We start from the raw sequence: 21,689 nt of genomic DNA, 5'->3' as shown, positions 1-21,689 counted from the left end.
TTTTTTTTCTATTACTTGAAGGGAACTTGGAACTTTTTGAGATTTCAGGAACAGGGTTATAGGTGATGTTACGAAAAAGTAATAGGATGATCACTTGCATTAGGGCACTGAGAAAAAGGCTTTAATCTTGAGTTGCTTTTTGGTACCAGGTAAAGCAAGGACTGCTGCATTAATAACATAACAGTGCATTATGGGATGTTTGGGAATGGTTAGTGAATTGGCTTAGTGTGGTGAGTATTGAAACCAGTCTAAGATAAGTTCTCCAAATTTGACTAATCGGTGGCAAAATCTGAGAGCAACTTGGGCACTTCGGACACATATGCGTGTGTTGTGTCTCTGGTGTGTGTGTGTGTGTGTTTGTGTTTGTATGTGTCTCTGGTGTGTGTGTGGAAGTGTATTAGAGTGTGGCAGCTTACGCCTTTGTGTGCCTGTGTGTGCGCCTGTGTACGACTGCCACTGAGTGTGTCTGCCACACACGACTGGCTGCACACCTGTTTCCTCGCTGCCGCGATGCGGCCCATTGGAGATGAGAATATTGCGCTCTGAAGTGGATCTCATTGCTTCCTGTATGACTGGGAGAGAGGGGCAGCTTTCTGTGCACGTGTTTTTCCTTTCCCTCGCACACCGAGCTTGTGAGCTCTGCACGTTTTTTTTTTTTGTGGTCCTTTTTCATTCTTTGATGCCGTGCAGGGAATGCTGCTGAGATTCTCTCGGTCTAAGAACCGGGATGAAAACGTCTGTAAACGCTTCGCAGCAGTTACAGTACTGTGTTCGAATAGTGGTGACACACTTGACCAGCTTAGGGTTATTTGATGATAATTATTACACGCACTTACTATGCACTTTGTTAGGTATTTATTGATGATAATTATTACATATGAACCATTAATTAGCAATAACATGGCAGCACAGAAAATATTATTTGTCAATTCAGTTTATCTCATGGTCTGTCACAATTAACTCAAGAAACTAACGAAGAACTAAAGAAAGACACATAAGCACATAAATACATGCGTATGTACATGCATGCATATTTTGGTAGTATCCCTTTTTCCAATCCCCAATAACCTGTGTTTTTATGGTTATTGCTTTACCTTGTATGGCTGGGTTTCCATGGATTCATGGAGTCGACAGCTAGCAGTGTTAGCTAGCCTAGCACCTCTGTTATTTTGTACGCACACACACCTTTCCTCCACGGCAGGCTTGTGCAGGTGTTCCAATGCTCCTATTTTAAAGGTATGTCTTTACTTTTGGTGCTGGCACGGTAAAGTGGGCCATACGGTTTGGGCACTTCCAAAACTGAAATATTTCATAATCTGTTTGTCTTCTGTGTAGTAAGTAACTTTCAGCTGGAACACATTTGAGTAAACAGAATGGGAAACCCATAATAGCTCAGTAGAAACAAACAGTTTTCTGTACTTACCATGTGTTCTTTTCTCGTACATTGTCTCCAGCTAACCACAATTTTCTAGCCTACATTTCTCGATATTCGTTTGATGCCTGGATGTGTTCGTAGATGGTAGTTGAAACGGCAGTGCGTTGCCGTCCTCCGACCTCACTGTGTACGAAGAATACCTACACGACTCTCCTTTGTTGACACTCGTTTGTTCGGTGGCGTACTCCCGAGAAACATCCCTTAATGAGGAAAACGATCCAACTGAACGCTGGCCCACAATTATACGTCTGTATGCTAATTGCATGCGCCCTCTGCCCACCCCAGTTCTTCCCTTGTCCGTCTACCTTTTTTGTTTCCCTCTGTCACTCTTTCTCTCACAGCTTGAGTCCTCCCTGCGTTCGCGCCCGCGGTATTAGCTCTTTGAAAGCTCGGGAGATTTAAGAAGCCTGTCTCTGTGCTTTGCCGTGCTTCACATTCAGGGCTGTGGTGTTTGTTCTTAAGGTCAGGCTCATTCACAGGAAAGAGGGCTAATGCATCTGGGACCGACTGGAATTTGGGAATTTGCGTCTGGGAGGACACGGAGATAAGACGGACCCCAGTGACACCCTGAGGGCTTTGAAAGGCGGACACAGCTCATCCTTTTGTGCGCTGTGCAAGCAAGGACTCAGTCTTAAATTAAATAAATAGACTAAGGGCGATCTTTTTAAAGAGTAACATAAACAATTAACAAAGAAAATCCCCTTTTCATCCAAGGCATTCATTTAAGATGTTAACGAAGGGCGGAGATGGTAACAGTTAGGCGTGACACCTTAAGCGGGGCTTTGGGTGGCAAACAGACTCCCAGCCGTTGGGTCTGTGCGCGCACCCTGCAGGGCAGCGCAGAGAGTCAGACAAGTTACCCAATTCGTTCGTTCGACTCTGCAGAAAGACATTCTGCTCATGGTTTAGATATGTATGTCTACTCTCTGGGATTGCGTTGTTAGGCTGAAGACAAAGTTGCCCAGACATTGTGTGCTGCGGAAGTTGGACCGTTTGCCATACAGTTTATCATTAAGGGGGGGTTTGAGAAAGTGTGGAAGGACATGACCCCAGGCAGGAAGATCTGCAGGTCATAGGTCAGGGGTCAGGTCCCCACAGGCTGCGGTGATGAAGGGGTTATCAGCAAGGATGTGCTGCTCTTTTTCACAAATCCATCTATTTATTTAAATTGTGGTGACCTGCTATGGTATGTTGGTCCATATTGATGTTTTTTAAAGAGCAGGGTTCTGTGCGGGGTCCAGTGGTTTCTCTCCTGCACCACTGACAGTGCCTGCAGTCGAGATGCGTGGTACTAGTATGTGAGGAGCAAGGGTTTCAGGAGTTTGTAGGGTCTGACATTTTAAAAGAATATGTAGAACAACCGCCCCCCCACCCAAAAAAAAAAAAGAAAAAGCAGTAAGATCTTCTTTTAGGAACTTTTTACTTTCTTACCCTCTCTTTCTCCCTCTCTCTCTCTCTCTCACTCTCCCTCGTTCTCTCTCTCACGTGCTCTCCCTTTGTGATGAGGGTAAAGCCCCCCCAAAAAGCTCCCCACTCCCAGTGTCAGGAAGGAGTCTGCAGGTCTGGTTTCCATTTGCTAGACGATAATAACCTGCTTTTTTTTTTTGCCTCAGTATAAATCCAATTTGTACAGAAATGCATTCTTTCCATTTGGCCTGTAAACAAAGGAATCAGTAATGCATTCTTCATCACCCTAATTGTCAACAGGATGCAAACGTAGATCAATTAAAACTATGTAATAATTAAAATATACATAAAAACTATCATTTTGAAAATGTGATCAGTGTGGTTAGCACAAGCGAAAACAATAACTTGTCGGCGTAACTCGTAGTTATCTCCAGTGTTCCGTTGTTGCCGGCAAGAACTTACAAGCACCCGGACGTGTCGTGCTCTGCCGTGCTGAATTACTGTTGTCTTTTATCCCTCCTTCCTCCTCTGTTATGAGAAAGCAGGAAAGGTGGATGTAAGTCATGGAAAGATTCAAGGTCGGTGAAGCAGGGAGGCTGAGGTTATGGCTCAGAATCAAAGTTCAGTTCCATTTCCCTGTGAGGAAAGGGCACGGGCGGTGCGGCGGGGACTGAACCTGATAGCGCCGAGCTGGTCCCGCCGTTTGGTGAGGCGGCCGCAGCCTCCGCGGCGTCCCTGAGGTCATGTGACTTGTGCCAGCGCTGGCGCGGGATATTGACCGGGAGGTCTGTTGCCGCCGGGCGCCGAAAGGTTCTCCTTTCTGATGTGGGCAGGACCCAAAGTCAGCATAACTGCATCAAAAGTTTAAAGAAAAAAGTTCGGTAAAAAAGAAAAAAAAAGTATGAATGCGCCAGTTCCTCACCCCCCCCCCTTCCCCAGCCCCCCCGCAACCTCCTTCCCTTTTTAGTTTACTTGGGGCAGCAGCGGCGTGAACTTTTTATAGACCTTCTTTTGTTAAATCTCATTCAAAAACTTGTTTGTTTTCACATCCGCATTACAGACAAAAAGGGTGTTTTGCCGCTTTATTCACGGGCGAGTGGCACGGTGGCTGAGCGGCACGGTGGCACACACACAATGAAACGTGACCTGCCCCTGCCCCGACCAGCCTGCGCCCACGCCTCAATCTCACATGAAAGGTGCTCTGAGGGCATGCAGCTCTGCAATCAAAACAAGCTGCGCTACCCCCACATTAGGGACTGATTAGAAGGGCTGGCTATTCCCTGAAAGTGTTCGTTAACTATAATGATAATGCACGTGGTAGATCTGAAAATATATATTATCATTCAGATTGAATTATATATTTTCAAGCGATTCATTTTGGATTTAAAATGAAAATCTTATTCCGTCGAGAATTCTGTGTTGACGCGTAGACGGGGTGTTGTGTCGTCCCGGGCCCCGTGTTGTTTATGTTACGCGTGCGGGCGAATACGACGGTGCGTGTGATGAGCTGTGTCAGCGGTGGTCGCGGCCCCCCTGCCGGTGCGAGTCTGACCCTTCTCTCTCGGACCCCTGGCATGCGGACTCCGGTTTCCACCGCAGCCCAGAGCATGCCCGGCCACACTCCCGGGGGTGGGGGGTGGGGGTGGGGGGGGTGGGGACTGGTTGCTCCAGGATACAGGATGTGGAAATAATGTGACTCGAGTACTTCCACCCAGCCTCAGAAAATCAGGTTTTGTGGATTGTTTATTTGAGGGGAAAGAGGCCTCCGCCAAACATCCTGTTTTAAAAAACCTGCCCAGTTTTCGGGAGCGATGCGAGCCAGTGAATTGGCTCTTTGATGGCATTGGGGGGAGGGGGGCAATTTTGAAATTAGGGCCAGCGACCGTGATTCAGGAGCAGCTGCTGAGATGGGCTGTGTACTGCCCCCCCCCACTGCCCCTCTGTCATGTTTGTTTTGTTCAGTCAGAGCAGCTCATACAGATGAACTCTATCAACACCTGTCTCCTTCTGTTGTTCTAACATAATGCACATAAAACAATGCACATGCAGATAGTGTGTGTGTGTGTGTGTGTATGGACGTGTGTGTGTGTGGCAGAAACCGGCAAGAATTCTCTTTGAGGAGGGCTGGAATCAGATCCCGACAGGTACAAGATTAGGAGATTATTGTTTTCTCTGCTGGTTGTAGAGAGTTTTGTTGGGGTTTCAAGACGTCTGCTATTTGTATTAGTAAGGCTTGGTTTTTTCACTGTGAGGCATTGGACCAGTGACTTTGCTTATGTATGGAATAAACTTGTTGGTCTCACTTTGTGCTATAAATTTTTTAGTTTTTTAATTGGGTGATGATTAAGATACTCTACACGTAGCTGTGTTTTGCTTGAAGGTCTGGCTGCATTAACCTTCATTTGTCCCACGGTCTTTTTATGCCTGCAATACTGTGGCATACTGTGAGAGGCAGACCATGGAGTCACATGGGTTGTAGTTGAGGTTGATTGCTGTGTGGGCGCTATTTAGAATCGTCAGTGATCTTCCACAGGTGGTCTGGGCCCATACCATACCATACCATACCATACCTGTGTCTCCATGCACATCAACTGCTATGGTGCCTCTGGACTCGCATAGGAGGCATGACCTTTACCTGCCGAACAAAAAAAAAAAAAAAGCTCCTTATCTTTTTGGACCCTGAAGAAAGCGAATGAAACACCAGCAAAGTCAACAGCGCTGAAGCTGTTAAGCACTGTATTTGTTTGTAACACTTGGTAACCTTATCTGGCGCTGCCTTCACCATGTTGACAGTGGCAGCGTTCCCTTGTGAATTAGCTGCCCGGTGTCTCTGGTGAAGGAGGGGGTACAGTCTCTATATGCCCAATGTATACACTGTATGTGCGATATACGGGCAGATACAGGGCCAGATGTTGGACAGGTGTTCCTTTAAGGGCTTCGGGATCGTTTTACAGATGTACAGAAAGGATAAATATCCCGCTTACACATGCCGGGCGGACAGTTCTTCTTAATCGTCTCTAAATTCATGCTGTTTACAGCCCTGAGCTAATTTAATTTGTCCACACTGATAGTCTCAAAGATGATTCAGTGGAAGTTCTGAGTGTGAGAACTACTTATAGCACAGGGCAGCTATGACTGGTGGCCAGCATTGTAAAGCTAGCAGATCACGCCCAGTGGCCAAAACATGAGACTCGCTCGTAGAGCTCTGGGATTGATTAAGAATGCCTTCACCTCAGAAGCCTTACATCTGAGGTGACCGAAGCGGAACATCTCTCTCAGAAGCATCAGGGAGGAAGAAGTGCACACCAGCCAAAGAAACAGTGCACTTCAGTTCAAACGCACAGTGTGTGGAATTATTGCTTTGGCATAACATGAATTTCTTTTTCTGTTTTTTTTTTTTCATGAACAATGTGAATGAGGTCATCTTGCAGTGTATTCTGGGATATACTGCTGTGGTATGAGTATGTGTGTGTGGGCGTATGCGAGTGTGGTCGTATGTGTGTGCGCGTTTGTGTGTGCGCGCATGTTTGTGTGTGTGTGTGTGTGCGCGCATGTTTGGGTGTGTGAATGTGTGTCTGTGTGTGTGTGTGTGTGAGTGTGTGCGTGTGTGTGAGTGTGTGTCTGTGTGTGTGTGTGTGTGTGTGTGTTCGTTTGTGTGAGTGTGTGCGTGTGTTCGTTTGTGTGTGTGCGTGTGTGTGTGTGAGTGTGTGCGTGTGTGTGTGTGTGTGTGTGCGTGCGTGTGGAAGGGGCAGGGGGGTCCCTGATGACTCTCTCCACTCTCCCTCTCCGCTGCAGTGCTGCCCTCCTCCAATAGCACCATTCATTCAGCGCAGGGCGCGGGGTTACAGCAACAAATAACCAGAGAGGAGCGCCATTAAAAATGGATGGAATTTCCAACTGTTAGTTTTGTGTTGTAACGCGGCTTCATCTGGAAAGTCTGCGAGGAGGGAAACAATACGCCGTTTGAGCGACCCGCTGGAAATGCACCCTTCCCGCCGTGCAGGGAGGGGGTCCGCTGGGGACGGGAGGACGGGGGGCCAGGGTGAGGTCGGGGGAAGGGGTGCCTGTTATTGATATTGTTTTTATTTCCTGACCAGTTCACCCGCAATTATAAACCCAGAAATGTGGCTCTGGGCCGGTCACAGAGCGGACCTGTGGTTTGATTGCCGGGTTAAAATAGATTTGAGAATGTTTCTGTCCTTCCCCCCCCAACCACCCCCTTCCTCCCAGGGGAGGCATTGGCAGTTGTGTTCGAACACATCGCCGTTAGTATTTTTAAAACGCAGAATAGCCGTCGCATTCTTGACGTCCCAGAATGCAGTGCCGGGATTATCTGCGGAGGCCCATGCCATCCGGTATCTCAGTAAGGACCCACGCAACGAGAGCCCACTTGGTATGGTCCACTTCCTCATAGAGCCCAGTTAGAAGGCTAGGGAATGGTGATGTTGTGCCATGTCTTGGTACGGTCCACTTCCTAGAGCCCAGTAACAAGGCTAGGGAATGGGGATGTTGTGCCTTGTATTGGTACGGTCCACTTCCTAGAGCCCAGTAACAAGGCTAGGGAATGGGGATGTTGTGCCTTGTATTGGTACGGTCCACTTCCTAGAGCGCAGTAGAAGCTTGGGCAGCTCCAAAGGCATCATCACTCGTGCTCTCTCTTTCACCTTAATCCTCAAAGTTTCCGTAACGCAGTCTAAAAGTGCACTCCTCTAGTTCCCCCCCCCCACCTTCGCAATGTCTTGCGTTTCTTTCAGGATCTCTTTCTCTCCCGTGCCCGATTCCGAGGACCGGATTGCCACACACTCTTGCGTTTGTTGATGTTGACACGTTTAGTCTGGCAAAGAAAAAAATAACCTTGTTTGTGTTTGGTTAGTTAGAGTTTGAATTCGAGGAACCTCTTTGCAAAAAAAAAGAAAATACAAGGAGGGCTTTGTGAAGTGCCCTAAACGTCGGGGAAAAAAACAACTGGATACGTACCATTCCAAAACATCGCCACATTTTCCATGGTTCAGACATTCTCTGAAAATTTAATTACAAGCGACAACGCCGAGCTTTTCGGCGCATGAATGGGAACGGGAAATCTCGCAGCACCAGGGCAATTAGCGAAAACGCTGCGGTCTACGGGCGAGAAGCGAAGGTCCCCTTTAGGTGTGTCGATGTTGTGTTCATTTATTATTTATTTATGTGTTTTTTTTCTTTTTTTTTCCGAAAGCTTTGCCGCACAGTTTGTGCAGTCAGCCTGTCGCATTTTAAAATAAGGTTTAAATTATAGGACTGGCTGTGGCTTTTTCTTCTTTCCCTCAGAGTTTGTGCCAACTTGCAATTTGCCTAATGAAATCCTGCCATTCACTTTAACCTAAAGATTCTTTGCAGATGTTGACAGGCATCGGCTTTATAAATTATTGGAAATGTTTTGCTTTTTGCATTTTTAATGACCATCTCAAAAAAAAAAGAAAAAAAGGTTTTCGTTGAGAGGGAAAGGCGTTTGCTTTGTTTTAGGTAGTGGCTCTCAGGGCTGACGGTGAGAGAGGGAGTGTGGGTTACTCAGCGATGGAAACGAAACCCTGGCATCACCGTCTTCCTGACAGGGCTAAATCAATAGCCCCGCGGTATTTAAACAGCAGCCATGTCCGTCATGACAGCTTCGCTTCAGGGGGCAGGGTAACAGAATACACAGGCTTTCATCTTAAATTATTGTGACACAAACAAGTCTCAATAAATATAGGCTCTGGCCATCCTTCAGCGGAAACCGCGTCCTCGCCATTGTCTGAGAAACCCGGGGTTTTCATTTCATTTCGTCCACAAAATGAAGTGTTTTTGATTGTAAAGACAGACATGTCATTCATATAATGAAGGAAAATCTTTGTTTGCGTTTTCTCCTGGCGGTTCTGGTCTGGCCGTGGGTGGTGTGGGACTGGAGAGAGATTGGGACGTGAAAGGAGGCCTTGAATGTTTATGAGTTAGAGGAACGCGGAGAGCTGAGAAAGCAGCGAGTTTGGGAAAGGGACGTCGAAACGCAGGAGAAGAGAAAAACAGGTTCGGGGAGAGATAGGGAGGAGAGAAAGTGGGAGATTGAGAAACAGACAGAAAGAGAGAGAGAGGGGGAGATGGCGAAAGAGAGGGAGAGGGAGAGAGAGGGGAGCGGAATTAGGAAAGAGAGGTTCGGAGCCTGTCAGCAGCCCCCCTCCCCCACTGCTCCTGGCTAGAGTAGGACATTTTGGGGGGAGGGGGGGGGGTCCAGGAATGCGCAGGGTCTCTCCCATTGCGACTGCCCAACCCACTGGCCCCATGCCACCCCCACATTCAGCAGCCTCTCCTGGCGGGGGCTGGGGTGACCCTCTTTGGGGGAGTCCTGTGAAGCAGAACCCCTTCCCCTTCCCCTGGCAGGCGGCTCACCGGACAGGGAATGGTACAGCCAGAGCCCCTGCCTATGCCAAACATGGCCCCCTGCCCTCCGCCAAATCCCCCAAAATTACAGTCCAATTTTACTGGTCTCCTGCTCAATCCCCACTTCTGAAACCATCAGATATGTCAGTTCCACTACAGATATGAGTGTGGGGTTCTTGTGTGTGTGTGATTGTGTGTGTGGGGGGGGGGGGGGGGGGGGGGTGGGGGGGTCAGCATGTGGTTGTGTGTGTGTGTCTGTGTGTGTGTGTGTGTGTGTGTGTGGGGGTGAGCATGTGGTTGTGTGTGTCTGTGTGTGTGTGTGTGTGTGGGGGCGGGGGGTGAGCATGTGGTTGTGTGTGTGTGTGTGTGCGTGTGTGTGCGTGTGTGCGTCTGCCTGCCTGACTGTGTGCGTGCGTTTGAAGTGTACGTGGTCTTGGCATGAAGCACACACAGAAAGCATGCTTTTGTAGAGATTGCATGTGTTTTGTTTCCCATGCCCTGTAAATGTTTAAAATGCCGATTGATAGTGTGGATGTAGCTGATGTTGAAAGGGCAGACAATGACAGATTTCTGATAAGCGTATACACAGCAGTGTGTGTGTGTGTGTGTGTGTGTGAGTGTGTGTGTGTGTGTGTGTATTCCCACACTCAGTCAGGGTGGACAGACAGAAGCGGTTGAGAGACCACTGCACATGTTTGTGTCCGTATGGAATTCTGTGCTGAAATACTGCACATGCTCAGATCCTGTGCATTGTTGTGCATGCTGTTATCCATGCAGATAGTCACATGTACATTTTCCACACCACACTCTCAGAAACAAATGTACGAAAACTGCCTAAAAAAAGTCACAAATACTTGTCACTGGGGCAGTACCCTATTGGTACATAAAATTGTAGCCCTAGTCAGCAATATATAATGAATTTGTACCCTTTTTTTGCTTGGAAAGCATACTCATGTCTGCCTAAAGAGAACGTCACTGTTCCTTCAGGGTACATAAGAAAAATTTGATCCTTGAAGGACAAAATTGTATCTCCACTGTCACTTTTATTTTTGAGAGTGCAGTAGAACATTGCACACTCTCCACTGAGATAGGGTTCTGTGCACAAGTGCCTGTGGGCAGACTACACAGGCAGGACTCTGTGTAGATGTACTATCCGTGTTGGGCAGGACTCTGTGTAGATGTACTATCCGTGTTGGGCAGGACTCTGTGTAGATATACTATCCGTGTTGTGCCCCATGTGCAGACTGGACTCTGTGTAGATGTACTATCCGTGTTGGGCAGGACTCTGTGTAGATGTACTATCCGTGTTGGGCAGGACTCTGTGTAGATATACTATCCGTGTTGTGCCCCATGTGCAGACTGGACTCTGTGTAGATGTACTATCCATGTTGGGCAGGACTCTGTGTAGATGTACTATCCGTGTTGGGCAGGACTCTGTGTAGATGTACTATCCGTGTTGGGCAGGACTCTGTGTGGATGTACTATATGTGTTGGGCAGGACTCTGTGTAGATGTACTATATGTGTTGGGCAGGACTCTGTGTAGATGTACTATATGTGTTGGGCAGGACTCTGTGTGGATGTACTATATGTGTTGGGCAGGACTCTGTGTAGATGCACTATACGTGTTGTGATGCTCGCAGAGGTGCGGACGGCCTCCCTGTTTGTTGGGCTCCTGACCTCTCTCACACACCGGAGCTGTGGAGGAGGCTCAGAGGAGGTGGGACATCCAGAGGAGGTGGGACATCCTGAGGAGGTGGGACACGGGGTCTCCCCCTCCGGAGGGAGCGCCCTCGCTCCACGGCCCAGCTCCTCGCTCCTCCAGAGGGGAGAACAAACGACCCGACTCCCTCCTCATTAATCTTGTTAGGAAAGAACTTCCTGTGCTTTTTAAACCCTCTCTTGTTTATTGATTTAATTTATGGATTCTTTTAACTATCTGCCATCCCCACTTTGTCTCATTAGTTCTTCAGAAAGAAAAAGGAGCAAGAGAGCAAGTGAGAGAGTGAGGGAAGGCAGGGCTGGAGATATTTGTGTAATGCGTAATAGGTTATCGTTCAAAGTGTGAGGGGTCCTTTTCGTTAAAGGTTCCATGGCATAGAAGTGGGATCTGTGCCGCCCCCCCGAACACCCCCCCGCCCCACGGTCTCCCTGTGCTGCTGTGCCTGTCTCCCCACCCGCACAGCTGCAGCACAGGAAGCAGGACTCCAAGGGAAAAATCCATATATATAAACTGGAGCCCCAGTGTGTACGTCTGGCTGATAAAGCAGGCTTTGATGGCAGAGATAGCTGAGACGCCAGCCTAAATGCAGCCTGTTAGTAAGTTGTAAGTTGCCCTGTAATGATAGTTGGGGGGGAGGAAAAAAAAAAAACCCAGAGTCTGTACCACAGAGAGGTACGGGGGGCGCAGGGGAAGGGGGGAGGGAAGGAGCGAGGGGAGGGAGGGTTGTCTTTTTTCCGCTTTGTTTTGCGTTTCAAATCGGAGGAACCTTAATCCCGAAACGGCCCGCGCTCCAAGCTTCAGAGAATGGAATGCCCCACTTTGCCGGGGCTGTGTCAAAACCCAAGTCTCATCCACGCTCCACCCCCACACCCCCCCCCCCCCCCCGCCCCCCAAACACACACACACAACCCCCCCACCCCACCCCCCCGTTCCACACGCTCACACACTCCCACCCCCTCCCTGTCAGCGCAGTGGTAGAGTCTAATAGCTGGAGGGGAATCTAATCCTTGGCACAGGATGAGAGGCCGGGCCCCACCTCCCTCCGTCGCCGCGCTGGTTCCAGGCCTGGCACAGCCACGCTCTCCTACCGGCCCAGCCTGAGTGAAATGAGTTCATCTTTTCAGCATTCCCCGGATTAGCGGAGCTGAGAAATAACGCATGTACGCATGTGCCCCGGTGGGAAGAAGCCGAAGTTTTTCGGGAGGTTGTGTTGCGTTTGTCGTTTTTTTCCCTCCCGACGTTTGTCTTCTTCTGTCGCTTTGGCCCTCTCTCTGTCACACGTTTCCTCCCTCTCCCTGTCCGTCTCTCAAACGTTCTTTTATTGGCGTGACAAGCACACACTTCTTCTGCCAAAGTATATTCTGAAGAGGCCGCATTAAAACAGGCGTGGGACATCAATGAAGTTCTCTATATTCCCTTTATTCATTCCAGCTCTCTGTCTCTTTCTCTCTCTCTCTCTCTCACCCCCAGGCAGTGCTTTTCTTGTTGTCCTTGTCTTTTTCATTATTTGCCTGGTGTTGCTTTTAAAAGCATTACTGGATAATAAGGAAGGATAGCCCCTCTGTGTACTTAGCAGTACTTAGCCCAGCCCTCCCTCATAGTGTTGGGGCCTGGCAGGGAGAGGGGGCGGGGTGGGCCTGGGTCTTTGTTTCTGGTGCTGGGCCTCTGAGGTCTCGCCCAGCCTGGCTCCAGTGGCCTCTTCTTTTTTCATTTTTAAACTTCTTCATTGATTAGCCCTACCTGCTGTGATACACCTGTGCAGGTGTGACGGTCGTACACACCTGTCCAATCTCTGCCCCTGTACCTCACGCACACCGCAAAAACCAAAAAATATGAGTCAGTCTTAACAATAAATGTAATCTTATATAAATTCTTTAAGTTACTTATCTCTGTTACTTATTTACTAAATAGGACAGAAATATTGCCAGTTAGGTGAGACAAAAGGACTCAATTCAAGATTTGCCAATGGGCTAAGAAAATGTCACTTGAAAGAAGCTAATATATGAGAGAAAAAACAAGACTAAAACACTTTTTTTGCAGTGCACCTCTTAATGCGAGTTAAGACTGTTATCATTATGGATATGATCAATGTTATTGATCATGAAATGTCTGCTTTTAATGGCTGTCTCTGGGTGTTAATCCAACCACCGAGCTTTGAAAATAAATGCTGCCCAATACTCTACTTGTTTATGGTTTTATGAATGCAAGTACTTGTCTGTATAATCGCCACACCTGAGACTGCAAACTTGTCTTTATTATATTTGTTTAGCATTTGCATTGCGTGAATCAGGGAGACTGTTCAGTTCTGGATAAGTTCACACACTTTCAAATCTTTTTTTGAGATCTCTGGGATATGAAATGGCATAATTGCGTGCTTTTTTTTGTAGTTTGAGAGGGGGAATTAAGGTCCTCTACTCCTATGGATTTCAGGTGGTTACCATGGTGCACTTTCCTTGTTATTGAAATAAAAAAAAGCAGAATGTCCCACTTCCTCGGCAGAAGCTTGACTTTGGGTTTGAAATACCTTTGTTTCCCGTGCCGATTGTGCGTTCTCCATGCCGTACGTGCAGAAACAGACCAGTGTGGTAAGAAATCATGTGGGCGGTGGAGCATGGGGGGGGGGGGACCGGGGGGGGGTAAGTGTGTTTGGCTTTGACTGCTGGTTTACCTGTGGCTGCAAACAAAAGAAAAGCTAAATAAAAGAGCAGCCACATCAGATAACCTTTTTTTCCCTGGCTTCATGGGCCCTCTTTGCTCCGGTGACGTATGGTCTGCACCCCCCCTCCTTTAAAGAGCGTTTTTGTTCCCTCCTTCCTCTGCCGTACGCGGGGTTGTGTTTGCCTGTGTGCCTGCAGGCGCGAGGCGAGGGGTGTGATTGATATCTGCGCTCCGTGCCTCGGTCCCCATCTGGCCCCTCGGTTCACTGCTCCCCCCCGTCACAGGGCCCGCGCTTGCCCCGCGTCCCCACAGATTCACATCTCAGACGAGACCGTTTGCTTTTTTACGGCACCAAATTGTCTTTCTGTAATGATACGACAATGATATTGTTGCTGTGCCGTTTATGCAGGACTTAACCAAACCAGTAGATAAAGAATGTTTCATCGATCACAAGCAATATATTGTTATTGGAATACTGGTGTGAAGAAGAAAAGTTATGTCATTTTGAGATGTGTGTCACACATATATGTGCTATTTTAGCACATTAGTACAAGATTTCTGTCTGGCTCAAGAGACCAAAGTTGGTCTGATGCAGTTTTAACACTGTTTCGGTAGAGGTGTGTGGACTGTAGTGTTACAGTGCATAGCAGGGGAGGGGAGCAGAAGTGGGGTGTCTCTTCAAAGAGACTGACACTAAAGGGAGACGATTTTGAAAATATAATAACAAAAGCTACTTCTCTAATGGGTAAACGGAACTACTAAAAGGTGGCTGGGTTAAATGGATGCAGAGCAGTGTAATTGCTCCCAGCTTTAACCCTCCCCCACACACACACACACACGCACACGCACACTGCCTGTCCCCACCCACCTCGCCCTCTCCTGCGTACACCGTCAAGAGCCAGGTGTCAGTGCACCCATGAGGAGCGCGTCTGAAGCACAGGCTGATCCTGATCAGGTTGAAGGGGGAAGATCAGTCCACTGTACCGCCATCACTGTACTGCATCACTGCATCACTGTACTGCCATCACTGCATCATTGTACCGCTATCACTGCATCACTGCATCACTGCATCACTGTACCGCCATCATTGTACAGCCATCACTGTACTGCCATCACTGTACTGCATCACTGCATCACTGTACCGCCATCACTGTACTGCATCACTGTACCGCTATCACTGCATCACTGTACTGCATCACTGTACCGCTATCACTGCATCACTGTACTGCATCACTGCATCACTGTACCTGCATCACTGTACCGCTATCACTGCATCACTGTACCGCCATCACTGTACTGCATCACTGTACCGCTATCACTGCATCACTGCATCACTGTCACTGTACCTCTATAACTATATGGCCATCACTGTCCTGGATCACTGTACTGCATCACTGTACTGCATCACTGTATGGCCCTCACTGTACCTGTACTGCAGCACTGTATCGCCGTATCGGCATCACTGTACTGCCATTTTAACTGTCCTCATTTTATTTTATTTTTACCATGAGAATTTTTACCATTGTTTCCCACCCGGTGAGAAGCTCTTTATGATGAACCACAGCCATGAGCGCATACTCTGAGGCTGCGCTACAGGTAGAGCAGTTATTCAGGCAGAGACTTAAGAGTGGAGCAGAGAGATGAAGAGATATGATGGTATGCAGAGGAGGAAGGACTAACGAGGGGGGGAGGAGAGCGATACAGTGTGTGTGTGTGTGTGTGTGTGTGTGAGAATGAGAGAGAGAGAGAGAGAGAGAGAGGGGGAGATGAAGGCAGGCAGGCAGGCTGAGAGGGGAACTGTGAGGAGGCCAGAGTCGCCCTGGAAATTATATAAACAGGGCCTTGTCGGGGGGAGGGGGGTTGTGACTGTTTTGTTAAGGTGTTTCTAATGAGTTTGCCCTTCATAACTCTATTTTTTTCTTTCTTTTTTCTCTCAGTCTGACACGCACACATCCAGCCCCCCCCCCCCCCCCCCCCCACCCGCCCACTCACTCTCTCTCCCACACACAGATATACACACACAAAACAACTTTAAAAAAACTACTCTGTCTGCCTGTAATAGCCCCCTCTCTCACTATCACCCACATGTACACGCACACACGCATGTACACAGAGACGCAACGCACTCTGCCTGCGCGTGGGCCCGAGATAGCCGGAGCGCACACGCTTCTGAAACGCGCTCTTCTGCGGTTCGCTGCGAGGCGGACGCACGAGCACAGGAAAAGGGCCTGCCTGTGGTAAATGCTTTGTCTTCTCTCAGGCCAAACATTAAACAGATTATTAACCTTTGCTCTGCGCGCCGCTCTCCACGTCCCGCAGAAAGAGCAGACATTCCTGACTTTTTCCCCCCTTCCTCTCCCTCTCCCGCACCCTCCCTCTCCCTCTCCCGCACCCTCCCTCTCCCTCTCTCTTGATGTGGGCTCATATGTCTTAAGGAGGCAGTGTGGCTGGGCTGAGGGCGAAACGCACTGCATTCCAGCAGGACCGTTAAGGCCATTAGACTGTGAAATGACCGAGAGAGAGAGAGAGGGGGAAGGAGAAGAAGGAGAAAGAGAAAGAGAGAGGAGAAAAGTCAAGAGAGAGGGGAAAGAGAGGGGGATGGAGAAGGAGAAAGAGAGGAGAAAATGGGGGAGAGAGAGGCTCCAGCTTGCTGGTGTGCCTGTAGTGGCCTTGACTCAGAGTTAGTCAAACAGCCGCGTGTCGCCAGGCGGAGAGCAGACAGGCTTTATATGCTGCAGCCTGGCGTGGAGGCTGAGGCTCATACGCTGCGCTGCTAACATTTCACACATCAGGTACATCTGGGAAAGGATCTCAGGGAGATTCTGCGCCATGAGGTCTGTGGTCTGGTGCTAGATTTCTTGTGCTTTGGTGTCATTTTGACTACAACAGCAGGTACGGCTGGGGCTTCAGTCTACAGAACTGTGCACAGCTGACAGTGTTCTCCAAATTTTGGTACTTAATCTACCTATAAAATTTGTCAAGCGCATGAATTAACCAAAAATAATAATAAATAGTCCAGTCCACCAGTACAGATTTGAACATTTAGAAGTAAAAGTCAGTTTTATATACCTTCTATATGTTGGGAGTTGAATATCTAACACAGGTCAGCATTGTAAATGTTTTTGTGTGGAAAACGTCGTGAATTAGGCGTAGTTCTCACACCGACAGTATGATTGAACTGAGAAGCGGAGAGATTGATTGAGAGAGTGAGGCAGAGCCGTACGGGTGAGGGAAAGCAGACTTGCGTCTGCCCGTGTCGAGGCTGCGAGAGAGCTCCTGCCTCGGCTCGCGTGAGCCGGTCCTGTTTTATTATAGACAATAGAGGGCCATAAACACGTCCGGGTTGAATTCTTTCAGATACCCCGAGAGGAGCGAGCTCGGGGCTGGAATTCGCTAATGGCACACGTGGGCCTCAGATGAGAGGGGGCAATTTGAGCAGGTTATGTGGGAACTGGGGGAGGAAGGCGGGTTTGGAGCGGCACCAGGGCCCGCGCTGGGGCCCCTGTCTCAGCCCCGATCCTCGCCACCTCAACTCCTCTCCCACCGCCTACCCGGCCGCGGGAGTTACTGTTACCACTGCTAGCCTGCGTGCCTGAGTTACCACTGCTGGCCTGCGTGCCTGAGTTACCACTGCTAGCCTGCGTGCCTGAGTTACCACTGCTAGCCTGCGTGCCTGAGTTACCACTGCTAGCCTGCGTGCCTGAGTTACCACTGCTAGCCTGCGTGCCTGAGTTAACACTGCTAGCCTGCGTGCCTGAGTTACCACTGCTAGCCTGCGTGCCTGAGTTAACACTGCTAGCATGCGTGCCTGAGTACTCCCTTTCGCTCAGTATTGTGTGTGTGCATGTGTGTGTGCATGTGTGTGCGCGTGTGTGTGTGCATGTGTGTGCACGTGTGTGCGTGTGTGTGTGTGTGCGAGTGGTGAGGTTAAGCTGAGCTGAAGGGAAAGCGGACGACGCGGAGCTCTCTGTAGCGTATCTGCCGTTCGCCACCTTAAAGGAGGTTTATTAATGGGGAGGGCAGTCATTAAGCCCGGAGAGGGGTGAGAATGAAAGGAATGGGGCCACAGGCCTGGGCTTTAAATCCTCTGTGTCAATAGACTCTCTGAAGCACAAGAACGGCTTCACTCTGTGTGTGAGTTAATGGGAGCTGATAGCATGAAGGCTGGGGGGTCAGCAGGTCGCAGGCTTGTACTAAGTTGTCAGGGAGCTGAATGCCGTCCCTCAGCCTGCGGTAGTGCTGCTGGTGCTGGGGGGATGGGGACCCCCTGCCCTGCCTGCCAGGAATGTGGGGAGGGGAGCAGGGGGTGTTGGAGCCGGGAATGACAGGCGGATGTGACCTCATATAAGAGTATGCTCCCGCTCCTTTCTTTTCCGTGGTTTTTTTTTCCGGACTCGTTTCTCACCTCCAGAAGATGTTATCAAGTGACTTGAAGGGGACGTTTTTGCTTCTTAGTGAAAACAGTGTTGAGTTGCGCGAGCTTAGTTAGCGCGAATGCAGCCAACAACTACTGAGAGTGAATTATAAGAGGTTCCTATTTATGTGTTGACTTTGTGTTACCCCTCACTGGGCAAATATTTGTGTGTGTGTGTGTGTATGTGTGTTTGTGTGTGTGTGTGTGTGTGTGTATGAAAGTGTGAATTTTGTGTGTGCGTGCGTGCGTGCATGTATGTGTCTGCGTGTGTAGGAAAGTGTGAATTTGTGTGTGTGTGTGTGTGTGTGTGTGTGTGTGTATGTGCAAATGGATACGTGCATATGTGTGTGTGCATGTGTGCCTGCTTGCATGTATGTGTCTGCGTGTGTCTGTGTGTATGAAAGTGTGAATTTGTGTATGTGTGTGTATGCGTGCCTGCATGCATGTGTGTGTCTGGGTGTGTGTGAGCAAACGTGCACGTATGCATAGATGTGCGCATACTTTCTGAGGCCTGATATTCAAACCCCATTGTTCATTTACCAGAGATCAGACCTACTGGCTACGCTTCTCTGCCCCCAGTTCCTGTCGCTATGTTTACAGCAGCCCAGTATTTGGAAAGCCAAAAAAAAATCAAGCCACAAGTTTCCTGCCTCCCCTAAACAACAACCTCTACTATTTGCTTTACCTTACTGAAACCCTGGCTGCATTTCTAATCTGTGTGCCTCACAGTGCAGGGCCAATCTTCTACATAATTCACCCCCTCCCCTTCCCATATTACTCACGCTGGCCTCAAACACTGTGGTTTCAACACCTTTTAGCACTTTGGTTCTGCATAACCCAGCGCATGCACCAGATATTAGATCTGTTTTTATTCTGAAATATTAAGTGCTCCAGTGGTGGCTTTTATTTTAACATTCATACCTCAAACTTTCCAGACACTGCAGTGAAGCCAACCTGGTTCTTAGCTGGGCTCTCTCAGCGTGGTTTTAGTCGGTTTACGCAGCGGGAGTTAACCCCTGCAGGGAGAAGAAAGGGCAGCGATATGCACAGGACTATATGGCCATAAACAATGACACGTGGTTTTGGTTAGCTTGAATTGCCTTAGCCTTGATTCCCCACCCCGTTAGGCGCCCTGTCATGTTTAGCAGGCTGTATCTTACTATATTTCCTGAAATGTGTGCAGAAATGTAACTCTATGTGGTCACCACAGGTCAGAGTTAATCTCAGAGCCGTGATATTTATAGCAGGCAGTTGTGTGGTGAACTCACAGGATGTTGATTTAATTCTCCATTGTACCCTTGCAAGATATTTAATCTCAACTGCATCTGTAAATATCTGTAAAACCTGTAAAAGAATTTATAATAATGTGCTGTAGAAAATCATCCTCACGCAGTTTTTCTGTACAGAAATGTCAACTGAGCTTAGCTAGCATTTTCAACAGAACAATGTTTTTCATTTGACCTTTTAAAAAACATTGTTATCGCTGTTTCGTGTGGTCGATGTCAGGCTGGAGATCAACCATGCTCTTTATTTTATACATGGCAAGGTCAGTGTTAAAGCCTCTGGAAAGCGTTGACTGACCAGACCATGTACTCTCCTCCAAGGCATAACTGACCTAATAATACCCCCCCAGGCTATTCATATCAGGGAGCAGTGCAGGGCTGCCAGCTTACAGACAGTATTTATATGTTGCTTTAATTTCAATACAATGCCTCCTTCTGTATTTATAGCTTGGACATCTGTTGCAGACAACAAAAGGAGACAGTTAATCCCCTAAAACCTAATCCTTCCTTTTAGCTGGGACTATTCTATTTGCAGGGTGGTAACTTTGAATTTTTCGTTTTTGTTTTGAATTTGTTTAATAAGCATCTATCTGTCTCATTTGTCCCCTGTAAGGGACCAATTGGTGGTGGTTGTATTTCGTTATAGCAAATCTTAGTTCCTGCTTGCTGTAGCTGTTGATTGAATGTAGTTGATGTGTAGTGGTCATGAATGTTGGTTGGTCAAAAATAATTAAATGTACCTCTTTCTCTTCTGTTTCTCTCGCGACCCCAGATCCCAGTATGTCTCCGGACGCCCCCAAGCAGAGCCACTGGTGCAACGTGGCGTACTGGGAGCACCGGACGCGGGTGGGCCGCCTCTACGCAGTGTACGACCCCTCCGTCAGCATCTTCTACGACCTACCTCAAGGCACCGGCTTCTGCCTGGGCCAGCTGAGCCTGGAGCAGCGCAGCAGCACCGTCCAGCGCACGCGGGGGAAGATCGGCTTCGGCATCCTGCTGAGCAAGGAGCCCGACGGCGTGTGGGCCTACAACCGCAGCGAGCACCCCGTCTTCGTCAACTCGCCCACGCTGGACATTCCCAACTGCAGGAGCCTGGTAGTGCGCAAGGTGATGCCGGGATACTCCATCAAGGTGTTCGACTACGACAGGGCCTGCCTCCTGCAGCACGCCTCCGACCCCGAGTACCTGGACGGACCCTACGACCCCAACAGCGTCCGCATCAGCTTCGCCAAGGGCTGGGGCCCCTGCTATTCCCGACAGTTTATCACCTCCTGCCCCTGCTGGCTGGAGATCCTACTCAGCAACCACAGATAACACAGACAGAGAGACACAGAGACACGACAGACGGACCGCTTTCACCAGAAAATATCCCAAATATCATCTACCTAGATTTAATATAAAGTTTTATATATTATATGAAATATATATTATACCTGTAAATACGGAGTCATTTTTACAATGTAATTATTTATGTATGGTGCAATGTGTATATGGAAGAGAGGAAAAAAGAAAAACCGGAAAATGCACTTTGGCTTATATATAAATATATAAATATATATAAAAGATAAAGAATCTTTCAATACCAATTTGAAAAATTATACAGCAAAAATAGGATGTGCCTGGTTTTGGTGTATAGTTTTCATGTACTATTAATATCCAGACGAAAAGCTAACACCATTCACACATTGATAATAAAGTATTCGCATAATATTTTTCTTTCGTTTCTGGTTGTCTTTAATTTTGTGTCACCCATCTCACATGGGTTTGCAGTATGTTAGTGGGGGAGTATGTTAGTATCTTGCATTTCAGGAGTATCCTTATGGAGATGCGCTTGACCTCTTTACGAAATGTTTCAATCATGTCAGCAGCTCCTCGGTGTGTGCTGACACTTACAGATCAGAGCTGGTTGGTCTGCATGTGGGCATGTTCATGCCATTCAATGTGCCATTCAATGTGTCCAGTCGTACATGTGAACATCCAAAACACTGGAATGCCATCTCCAGTCATTATGCCCCATTATTTCTGCAAATTGCACCAATGGAGAGATACACAGGAAGGTTTGAGTTGCTGTTCCACGTTGTCTTGTTCAGTACCCCCAACCCCCCCCCCCCCCCCCTTACCAGACCAGTTGATTCGGATATTTTTTTTTTATGTTGTGTGTTATGTTTAATCCTTAATTTTGTGACATCTATGGTGACTGGTGGTCACAACAGTTCCTTTTTACTTTTCCCGATCCCAGAGTTCCAGATCCCAGAGTTTCATTTCAAATTAAGCTGCACAGCTAAACAAAGCAACATGGTTTGTTTGGGAGTGTAGCAGTTGGCCCATTTCGTTTTCTTAAAAGATAATTCAGCAGTAGCTTGTTTAGTGTCAACATTTGCTTG

The 21,689-nt window shown here is 48.2% G+C and overlaps 1 protein-coding gene across 1 annotated transcript in view; it reads left to right on the top strand.

Annotated features, from left to right (window-relative positions):
- Positions 1 to 21,019, top strand: part of smad6b (SMAD family member 6b) — a 30,482-nt gene extending 9,463 nt beyond the window's left edge. The window contains exon 4 of the mRNA XM_061221865.1: positions 20,078 to 21,019. Coding sequence (XP_061077849.1) covers positions 20,078 to 20,619 — 542 coding nt within the window. The 3' untranslated portion in view covers positions 20,620 to 21,019. The remainder of the gene's footprint in view (positions 1 to 20,077) is intronic.
- Positions 21,020 to 21,689: the final 670 nt, after the last annotated feature.

This window comes from Conger conger, chromosome 15 (assembly GCF_963514075.1).
Source record: "Conger conger chromosome 15, fConCon1.1, whole genome shotgun sequence".
In the NCBI taxonomy this organism is placed as follows: domain Eukaryota; kingdom Metazoa; phylum Chordata; class Actinopteri; order Anguilliformes; family Congridae; genus Conger; species Conger conger.
Note: the sequence above shows the minus strand (reverse complement) of the source record. Positions and strands in the feature narration are given on the sequence as shown.